The following is an 11,549-nucleotide window of genomic DNA, read 5'->3' as shown; positions in this document are numbered from 1 at the left end:
GCCCAAAGAAAAGGATCTTGAGATTCAATTGTTGTTTTTAATATTATTAAACATTGATGTTAACTAGTATCTTTGGTACTTAGCTATTCTCTTAGAAGAGAGCTGCAGCATTCCTGCTTTACTGACTTGTGATCCCCTTTGAAAATTAGATGAAAGTTATGTATTCTTTTCCTAGAAAAATGTGCACATACACACATAAAATCCTGTAGAAAATTTCCAGAGGCCCTTGGACTCCCTGGATCCTTGTTAACAACCTCTATACCAGAAAGAGAGGAATTTATAGAGAAACAGTAAACCGGATGAGAGGTGTAGGAGGAGATAAAGAAAGGATGGGAAGTAGACAAGGAAGTTTCCCATTCTAGTCCACATTCCCTATTTAATTTTCACAGCAGTTCCATGCATTACATATCATTTCTCAATAGTCAAGGAAACCAAGGTTTAGAGAGATTACCTAACTTCCCCACAAGGTCATACTACTGGAAATTGGCTGAGTCAAAATGCAAACCTGGTCTCCTAACTTTTTAAGTCCTATGAATACTTCACTTAGGACTTACTAAGTCAACTTACTGCTTCTTTATCTTGGGACTTAAGATAGAACTGACCTATTAGATTAACCACTGAGTAGACAATGAACTCCCTGAGAGTAGGGTCCATGTCACACTCATTCTACATCTCCAGTGCCTGACACACAGGAGGCACTCATTAATGGAGAAATAAATATTTAAATTAACACACTGGGGCAACAATCCCATAAATAGTGGTAGAAGCTACATGCAGCTGTGTATGATCATATCATAAAGATCCTTATCACCATTAAATACTCCTTTAGATGACCACCGGGCACAGACTTCAATGTTTCAAAACACAAATGGTACACCTCTTGTATACACCTCTTCCATTTAATCCTTTTGAAAAATCACATATTTATAAAACACGAAGTAGATTTACAGAAACCTGCCTAACATTATCATGTCAAGATCTTTTGATAAGTGAACTATATTTCATCCTATGAACACCAAACTCATATTGAAAATACGTTCATAAATTAGGACTGTTTCCAAAGATACTTATTTTGCAACTGTTATGAGAACTTAAATGCATTTTTTTGTTTTTGCAGTAATTGCTCTGAAGATGAAAACTAAAGTACCATTTCAATGAGGTAAAGGTAATTGCTGCATTTACTGCTCATGTCATGTTGATGTATAACCATGTATCAAAGGTCATCCTTCTGTACTCATACATTATCAAATTTGAAAGCACAATATTTGATTCTGACCAACCTTTAAACTGCCCACAATGTGTGTGAAAAATAGATGGAGTTCTACCTTGGGTTTAAAAAAAAAAAAATGAACCTATGTTTCGGAAGTAGAAGGGTCAAGAAGCCAGTGGCAAGGTTAGATGTCAGTACCATGAATCTTGCAGTGTCTTAGCTTATCAGTGAGGGCTAGTACAATGATCACAAGCTAAAATTGCTGTACTAATGAAGACAAAGGTCTAAAAAATTAGATAGCACAGCCCTTCTGACAGAGGGCAGTATCTTGTGGGCAATAATGCAGAGATAAGGACATAAATCACTTTAAAAGCAATAAAACCTATAATGCACAAATTGAATTGTTTACATGTCTACTGGAGGAGGCACTGTTGAAAACAGAAGTGTCAGCCACATACCTCTTGTTACTCATCTGCACAAGGCAGTCCAGAATTCTGCTTCTTCCTTAGAAGGGAAGTCATCTGCTCCCCTTTTCCTCTGCCCACTCGAAGCTCACAGCACTACTGTCCTGACTCACAATTTAGTAGTCTTGTGCCATCCTATTCTAAAAGGAGTGCTGAATATTCATGCTTGCTTCAAACTATTGCTAACAATTGTTTGCTAGGATAAATTGGTCTTATCAGAATCTATTAAAACCTGAACAGCTGCTGCCCCTGCATTTGCTGGTTGGGGGAGGGGAGGAGGTGTGGCAGGGTGGAGGGTGGGGGTAGGGGGGAAATGGCAGCAGGAAAGGAAAAATCCCCACTCTTCAGTAAGGACTGTGGCTGTATTAAACAAATAAAATACCATTTACTTTCATCAAGCCCAACTACAGGAGATTGCCCTGTTGAAGAAAGATCATACAAACATCAAAAAGAATCCAGGTCTTTAAAAACCAAAAGAAAAAAATCGTGTTGAAAAGAGTCTACAACATCCACCCAAAACATGTTTCAAGCGTATAAATTTTATTTCAGTCAATACTCAGTTCATTTTATAAAATTCACAACATCCTATTCTGAAAAGTCATGTATTCTTTGGCTGTATGAAGACTCATAATTGAGAATACAAATTCATTCCAAAATTTGATTTCATCTATTCCTAGGAAAGGTTTTTTTTTAAACCCTACTACTTATAATTTAATAAAATACGTCAACTCTTGGCAGGTAGGCAAAGCCTTTATAATTCTTGCTATAGACATTAAGGCACAAGTAGCCTTTCTCATTTTCAGAAAAAAAATAGCTGACTATAATTCATAAACTATAACACACTAAGCAAGTTTGAATTACATTTGCTATGTACAGTATACCTCATGTTTAATGATTTTTTGAGGAAAAGTACTCAATTTTAAGATGTTTTTGTGTCTGGGCTCCAACAGATACAATGTCCAAAACCAGCAGCTTAATCCAGAAAATTCTAACTTAATGTCAGTTGCAACATTAAATGGTCAGAAATGAGAAAATAAACATAAAAATGAGATTTTTTAAAAACACCATTCCATAGGTAATTAAAATATGGGATCGAGGGTGGGGAGAGTAGGGATCTTCAAGAATGGAAATTTTCTAAAGAACCCAAATTACAGATACAATTTAGAAATCATACCCAAATAACAGACTCACGTGAATCAAGGAAGAGCTCTGACCCTGTGGTGCCCCTCAGCACACCAGCTCTTAGGCCATCTTCAGCTTGGTTCATTCAGTTATTAAGCATCTATCTCAGACATTAAGAATTCAAAACAAATGAATCCTCCCCATCCTCAAGGTGCTCATACAGTTCCCATTTTCTCATATCTTGAGCTACTCCTTCTCACTTTGTATCCCCAATTCCTGTATTTGTAGGAGTTACAGATAGAAGTAGCATACCAACCACTAGTGCTGATCAACTCAGGTCTATCACAGGAATCCATTCTCTAAACGGACAGGTAGCTGACACCATGCCAGCTTTCAGTTTTGTTTTAATCTGTGCTGTTCTGTTGGAGGAATGCAAAAGTGAGAAATACAAGACTGAGCAACATGGCCTTTTTTCTGTGTTAACAATCAAACGAGGGAGGCAGACAATAAACAAGAGGTCAGGAGATTACAAGTTCTACATGGTGTATAAAGAACAATAGGAACAAAAAGCAAGTAACTGCTTAGGGAGGTTGAGGAAGTCACTCGGATTACAGAGTTAGCTCTTCAGGAAATGAGAGTTGACAGGAGTAGCATCATGGAAGATCAGTGCGAGGCATCTCTCAGAAGTGTGGTCAGAAGGCGAGGGAGAACAGTAGGAAACAAGGCCAGAAAAGAAGGGCATGCTTACAAGCCACCCAAGGAGGTAGCCAGACACAAGTGAGCCTGACAATAGTTTTTGAAATTTGTGTTTTAGAACACTCCAACAGCAATGTGGACAATGGACTTTAAAAAAAGGAAAAAAAAAAAAGACAAAAGCATCAGTTGAAATTTTCCTAAGTTGTGAGGAACAAACTTTCTGGCCCTTTCCCTTCTCAATAATTCAAATAATTTGAGATTTGCAAACTCCTTCACACTATAAAATCTGCACTAAAGACTATAGTAGTATTTCCCATTGTGCATATGGGTAGGTTCATGCATACTACTATTCAACAGATAATTTATTGTCTCTTCTATACACCAGGCACTGGGAATATAATAAGCAAAACCAGATATGGCCTTGACTTCAACGAGTTCATAGTCTGGTGCAAAAGATAATATTATGAAAGAATTTCAAGAGGAGGGTACGTCAGAGTGGAAAGTCTGACAAGTGTTAGGTTAACAGAAGACTGCCCTGAAGAAGTAACAATTGAGTTATCACAAAAATGAGAAACCCAAGAGCCTGAGTCTATTTCTTTCAGCCAACAGAGGAGGAGAAAACTCATAGGTAGTGAAAAGGACAGAACTTAGAGATCCTAGGTTTCAATTCCATTTACTATCCATAAATTAAGTAATCTTGGGGAATTCATTTAATCCCTGCTTGACAGGATTCCAGCCCCTCACATGGCTGTGTGAGACTATATGAGAATGTATATGAAAGTATCCAGGGCACAGGGCCTGACCAAGAACAGGTATTCAAAAAAAAATGTTCATTTAATTCCCCACTTTCTTCATCCTTCAAAACCAGACTTAAGATAGAAATACTTATTTTCACAAAAATAAATTTTTCCCAGTTTTCCTAAATCAAGTGCCAGGGATCTGGTAAACGTCTTTGGCAGTTGAAAATTTGGCCCGTTCTCATATAATCCTGGAATAAGAACTTAAACTAATTTATGAGGGAGATTTTGAGAACTTTTTTTAATCTTCTCAGAGTGCTTCCAGATTCTATCAATTTTGCTGCCAAAAAAAAAAAAAAAAAAGGAAGGCACAAATATTTTTTTAAAAAAGAGAAAAATGCATAAAACAGAAAATCTAGGTTTTAAAAAACATCAAGTAATATAGAGGTATGAAAGTGGATAGTATTTTCTTTTCCTAAAACCCATGAGTAGTATAAATTAAACTACATATAACAGGAGCTTTGGAGGAAAAAGAATAGGAAATCGAATGCAATATAAGTTTCATACAAAGGTAAACTGATAAAGGTAACTGGGGGGACACCTACTATCTAATAAATAATTTTTAAAGGCATTTTAAAATAGTATTAAAGTAGAAAATGTAGATTAGTTTCCAAGGAGGAAAGAAATTAGGCTGATACAAAGTTTATGGATTGATAAAAATTCTGTACTCATTAATAATTTTAATTCACTTTATTTGTATTCTTATGGTTATATTCTAATAAATGTACTTTTCTATATTTATAAGTTTATCAGTCTAAACTCAGAGCCTGAATCTGTGGATATAAATCACCTTAAAGAAGGTCACCAGCACACTTAACCAGTTTCATTTGCTTCTGTTTTTCTGTGTGTGCATAATAAAGTCAACTGACCAGGTGACTATGAGGAAGACTGACTAGGGTTCCTGTCTTTTTTCTAGCAGCTGTTCCTCTTTATCTCTGACCATGTTACTGTGTGATTATCTCAACTGGGTTTCACTGAGACAGAAACTGAAGCTCTAGCAATGAACTATTTAAAACTAAGTTTATTGTTTGCAGTTCACAACAAAAACTCTTTGTTTTATTGCTTTACTAATTTGGTGGTGGTGTTCAGTCGCTCTGTTGTGTCCAACTTTCTGCAATCCCATGGACTGCAGCACACCAGGCTTCCCTGTCTTTCATTATCTCCCAGAGTGTGCTCAAACTCATGTCCATCGAGTCGGTGATGCTATCCAATCATCTCATCCTCTGTCATCGCCTTCTCTTCCTGCCTTCAATCTTTCTCAGCATCAGGATCTTTTCCAATGAGGCGGCTCTTTGCATTGGGTGGCCAAAGTATTGGAGTTTCAGCTTCACCATCAGTCCTTCCAATGAATATTCAGGAACAATTTCCTTTAGAATTTACTGGTTTGATCTCCTTGCAATCCAACTGACTCTCATGAGTCTTCTCCAACACCACAGTTCAAAAAAAAAATCAACTCTCTGGCACTCAGCCTTCCTTCTTTATAGTGCAACTCTCCCATCCATACATGACTTCTGGAAAAACCAGAGCTTTGGACCAGATGGACCTTTGTTGGCAAAGTAATGTCTCTGCTTTTTAATATGCTGTCTAGGTTGGCCATTCTTCCAAGGAGCAAGCATCTTTTAATTTCATGGCTGCAATCACCATCTGCAGTGATTTTGGAGCCCAAGAAAATGAAGTCTGTCAGTTTCCATTTTTTCCCCTCTATTTGCCATGAAGTGACATCATCAGATGCCATGATCTCTTTTTTGAATGTTGAGTTTGAAGCCAGCTTTTTCACTCTCTTTCACTTTCATCAAGAGGCTCTTTAGTTCCTCTTCATTTTCTGCCATGAGGCTGGTGTCATCTGCATATTTGACGTTATTGGTATTTCTCCCAGAAATCTTGATTCCAGCCTGTGGTTCATCTAGCCCAGCGTTTCACATGATATACTCTGCATGTAAGTTAAATAACCAGGGTGACAATATACTAATTTGGTAGAGTCAATATATTTAGGTCTTTAATAATTCTAAAACAAGTCAAATTACAAACTGTAAGATTTGGCAGATCATCAATTCACAATCATCTCTGTCTTAGTCTGTCTTCATGTAAATACTTTTATTATTTTAATAGCTCTAAGAGTTCATAAACTGTATGTAAATCTCTTCTATAATTCTTACAATGAATTGATGTTATACTAGATAATGACACCACATTATTTTCTTTCAATTTTCTAAAGCAGATCTGTATCCATAATTGTCTCAAAATTGCTATAATTCCACAAATTATCCTCATTCTTTGACCCTTCCACTAACTGATTTGAGCGCAGTCCAACAGGCATTATTGTAGAGTAATACTATAAGGTAAAATAAAGGAAAAAATAAGAAAAGAAGTTTTAAGATAGTTAAGTAGTTACTGCCAGCTGGAAATAGAAATAAACATGTTACATATTTTAAATACATAAACTCTAACACCAATAATTATTGGCAGTATAAAAACAGTGGTTTAATATAAAGCATCCTACATTAAGAGCTGAGATTCGAGTTCTAACTTGCTTAGGCGCTAACTCTCCCCATGACTTCATGTAAGACATTTAGTATTTCTAGCACCCAGCATATAATGTTTAATGAAAATTATATAATTAGAACCTCTCCCCTCACTACATGAAAAGATAGCTCTTCAGATTCAGTTATGTTCAGCAAACAATAGTGATTGTGTGTCCAATGCACTGGGCTTCCCCAGTGGCTCAGACAATAAAGAATATGCCTGCGATGCTGGAGACCCAGATTTGATCCCTGGTTTGGGAAGATCCCCTGGAGAAGGGAATGGCTACCCACTCCTGTATTCTTGCCTGGTAGTGAGAAAGACCAAGTACAAAAATAAAGAGCATAGCTTAATAATTAGCAAGATTTCTAAACTTGGATTCTGACTGGAACTATGTCACTTGAATCCAACAACTGAGTGTCCTCCTGTCTGTGCAAGTGGGAAAATATCCCAGGCAGAGGAAGAGCGGGGGATTAGGAAAAAACACTGCATTTGCAAACAGAGATAACAGTATAGCTGTACTGAAAGTGTGGGGGTACAGGGGCAGAGAAACAGTGGCAGCAGCTGTAGTGAGAAACGCCAGAAGAAACTAGGAGCAAAGTTACACAGGCTTTGTAAGCCGTATGGGTAACTTTGGACCTCATTCTAAGAACAGTGAGGAATAATTAAAGGGTTTAAGCAATGGTATGACATGATTCGTTTTCCAGTTATGAAAACTCTTTCAGGCTGAAGTAGACAGAATAGATAGCCATGGACAAGACTGGAGACAAGGAAACCAGTTAAGAAACAGTTTTGAGATGAAGGAGGCCTAAATTAGAAGGCAGTACAACAGTAATAAGAAGTAAGACTTCTAAAGTCATATGTGTGTGTATGTGTTAATTGCTCAGTTGTGTCTGACTCTTTGCGACCCCATGGACTGTAGCCCACCTGGCTGCTCCATCCATGGGATTCTCCAGACAAGAATACTGGAGTGGGTAGCCATTCTCTTCTCCAGGGAATTTTCCTGACCCAAGGATTGAACCTGGGTTTCTTGCATTGCAGCCTGATTCTTTATGGTCTGAGCCACCTGAAGTTATTTGCCTGCATTCAAGTCTCAGATTTTTCACTTATCCAGTTGCTTACTCTCTATACATGTTTTCCTATCTATAACCCAGAGAAAAAAATCCTCACAGGGTTGTTGCCAAGGAACAAATAATACTTAAACAACAGTTAGCATGTTGCTTGGTACATAGTAAGAATGCAAATGTTTACTATCATTAATGTAAGGTTAATGGGATGGAGAAATGAGAATATAACAGGAAGATGCTTAGGAAACAGAAAATGACAGTTAAGGTACAAGAAAAAGGGGAAAGGAATGAGTGGACAAACTCTAGTTTCTAGCTTGCACAGTAGCACTATTGATAAGATGAGAAGCACAGAAATTAAACTGAAACATAGAAACTTTTTGAAGGTTTTGAAGGAGAAAATAGTGTTCACTATTTAATAAATTGATTGGGAGAGACAGTCATTCCAGTAGGCAGGTATATCTATCACTCTAAAGTGAAGGAAAGAGATCAAGGCTGAAGATCTGAGAATGAGAGAGACAGATGTAATTAAGTCCATGGGGGTTGATGAGAGCCTTTAGAGAGAGAATACACAGAGTGAAGAAATGCTGACAAGGTAGAAAGGTGAAACACCAACATGTAAATGATGGGCAGAGGAAGGGAAACCTGCAGAGGACACTGAGAGAAAAGGAGCAGAGGAGTAAGAGAACAATAGTGGGAGAACTCAAAAGCCAAAAGAAAAAAGTGTTTCAAACTAAAGGGAGCACCCAAGAGTGTCAATGGAATTAGGTAAGAACTGAGTTTTTGCTGAATTTAGCAACAAAGTTATTCATTCACCTAATAAATAATAAATGTGTCAAACACTGTACCAGGCTCTGGAGATACAAAGGTAAATAAGACAGAACCTTGCACACAAAGACTCTTAAGTCTTGAAGAAATACAGTAAACTAATAAACAGATAAAATACTCATAGATTATAATAACATGACAGGATTGAGTAAAAGGCAGAGACCAGCTTTAGATACAGAGCTTGGGAGGGCATCTCTCTGAGGAAAGAACATTTAAACTGAGACCTAAGGTGGGAAAGGGTTTAGCTTAGTCAGAGAATTGAAAGACACCCTAAGGCTTCAGCATAATGATGGAAGAGAGACAGAGAGAAAAGCCAGACATGTTTGTAGATTATGCTAAGGGCATAGTGAGAAGTTTACATGATGACCTGTTGAGCATTAGTAAGTAGGGAAGCGAAGGTTACTCTAGCTCACAGCACTGATTAGTTTGCTTTTCCTCATTTATACTAGTCTTAATAATCAGAAATAGGACACTATACCACTCTTCAACCATTAACTGTTTATTATAATATCAGAAGAAACGTTTCTATTTTAATAGGTACTACATGATTACAGCATGTTACCTGTTAACATTAATTCACCTATTTTAACCTTCTTCCATAGATACTTCTGATATCTACTTAATTCTATCACTAAATTATATTTCTCTGAGATTACTCATTTTTCAGAATTTGAATGTTTTATAACAAGAAGACTCAGCAAAGTGTTACTAAAGTGTTATGGGCCAATAATACACACACCAAAAAAACTGATGGGCTTCATCAAAAAAGGGAAAAAGGAGACTATATTCTGTAGTATTATTATATGCCACAGTTTCAGGTTCCTATTGCCTTAATCTATGCATTTATATACATGTATAAGATAAAGAAAACCTATACAGAAAACTTTGGCTTGATTCTGACCAGCCAAATTATATTTCATGTTGTTTTTTCATTTCCTTATCTGCAAGAAGGAGAATTCAGACCTCTTCCACATTTCACAAAGATATCAAGAGTATAAAATGCTACCACTTAATATCTACTATCAGACAGTCAGCTAGGCCCACTACATTAATTACTTTTTATTGTCCTCATACTCCAAAAAGTAGGTATTCTTCCAATTTTAAAGATGAAAAAACATGACCTCAGTGAGGTCAGGTGACTTGCCCAAGACTGCAGAGCTAGAATTCAAGCCCAATCCTATAATCTTGAAAACTCTCAGACTATTAACAGATTTGGGTTCCTTTAAAAAACCTATCAGATATAAGGTATTAAATCATAAAGATGAATTTTTAAATGATAATAAATGGTTATTTTATTTAATTTTTAACAAACCATATATAACTTAGAAATACTTGCCATATACACCATTCCTGTATATTCCTTCCTTTGGCATAACTTGATAGTTTTTTCTTAGTAATAGATAAAAAGAAAATAGAAAAGATAACAAGAATTACTATTCTGGGTCGAAAAAATTGCCAGTTAGTCCTTAATACACATATTAAATCCAATGAACTACTAGTAATTAACTGCCTATTCTCACAAAACTATGTCTCTCAAAATTAAAAACTACAAATGGCCTAAGGTTTTCCTGAATCAGAAAAATCTAACCTCGGATTAGAACCTCTAAATGTCACTAATTCTCTGAACTTGAAAGGTAACAAATTTGAATAAAAAGATCATAATTTTTTCTCAGCATAATTTATAGATTTACTGAATCGTGAACTCTTCCTACTAAGACTTTTCAGGTAGCTAAGTCATCTACCAAGCTATTGTCTGAAGAAGTCTAGATATTTAACAAAAAGAAATTGCTTCCAGATCATCTTTATTTTCCTTAACAAAATACACATACGAGCACAAAATTCACTTATAATAGCATTATTTTACAAATATAAATAATGTTCAAAATTCAAGTACAGTCAAGTGCAGAGATATTTCCTATATGTTAATATGTAAACATAAGCTAATTATATACATCAGGTACCTCTGGCCCAGCTGCAAAATAAGAGACATCAAAAGTAACACTGCACTTGACTGTTCGACTGCATTCTTACTGAGAATTCACACAAATGCCTATATTATTACTGTAATAACTTTCACACCTCTTAATGTAAATGCCTAAATAGATTTTTACCCCCTGGCAAATATCACAAGAGTTAAAATTCTATCCATTTTAATAATGAAGTATTAAAAATCTTAATTGAGTTTCATTCCTTAAAACAAATGCCATACATAAAAAAAAAATAAAATAAAAAATAAAACAAATGCCATTAGAACTTATTCCTAACCAAAGTTCTTCCTATGCCAAATGTATTTACAGGTCGCAAGAAGAAAACAAAACTTCTATTATATTTGTTTACTTTTAGAACAGAAAAAAATACCTAAACGTTGTCTGAACAGTGTGGGTTTCTGTACATTCAAAAGGATTTTACTTTACTGACACCATTTGCTTTTAATTTTAATAGCCAGTAGACGTAAGTCTGACATATTGAAATAGCTAGGCAATTTGAAATTCAAACGAAACCAAGCATGTCTTTGGCGGGGCGGAAAAAAAGAAAGTACCACCTAAAAAAGCAATAACTGACATCAGCAAGACTACAAATATCCAGTTGAAGGCACATGGAAGTATTTACTACATTGTCAAAGATTCTCCACTTAGTTCAGGATTAGGAACAGCACTAGCTCTGGGAACTGCTGACTTGTCTTCATTCATTGAGGTTTCTTCATTCTCGGTCTCTTCTTGTTTCTCCTCTGGTTCCTCTATGCCAGATGCTTGTTCAATCACTGGGTTTGTCTGCTCTGTATCTGGTATTTTGTCATCTGTCTGTTCTGTACTATTATCTAGAACATCTTGTTCTTCTAAAGATTCTG

General features: G+C 36.1%; 1 protein-coding gene across 5 annotated transcripts in view; it reads right to left on the bottom strand.

Moving 5' to 3' along the window:
- Positions 1-2,193: 2,193 nt before the first annotated feature.
- The window catches only part of LNPK (lunapark, ER junction formation factor), a 98,006-nt gene continuing 88,650 nt past the window's right edge, over positions 2,194-11,549 (bottom strand). For 3 of the 5 annotated variants that reach the window (XM_019970477.2, XM_070803127.1, XM_070803138.1), the window contains one exon: positions 2,194-11,546. In XM_019970477.2, the coding sequence (XP_019826036.2) occupies positions 11,311-11,546 (236 nt within the window). In that variant the 3' untranslated portion in view covers positions 2,194-11,310. The remainder of the gene's footprint in view (positions 11,547-11,549) is intronic. The other 2 variants (XR_011570762.1, XM_019970485.2) reach the window with 2 other exon arrangements.

Source organism: Bos indicus, chromosome 2, assembly GCF_029378745.1.
Source record: "Bos indicus isolate NIAB-ARS_2022 breed Sahiwal x Tharparkar chromosome 2, NIAB-ARS_B.indTharparkar_mat_pri_1.0, whole genome shotgun sequence".
NCBI classification, from domain to species: Eukaryota; Metazoa; Chordata; class Mammalia; order Artiodactyla; family Bovidae; genus Bos; species Bos indicus.
This window is presented reverse-complemented; position numbering and strand designations above follow the sequence as displayed.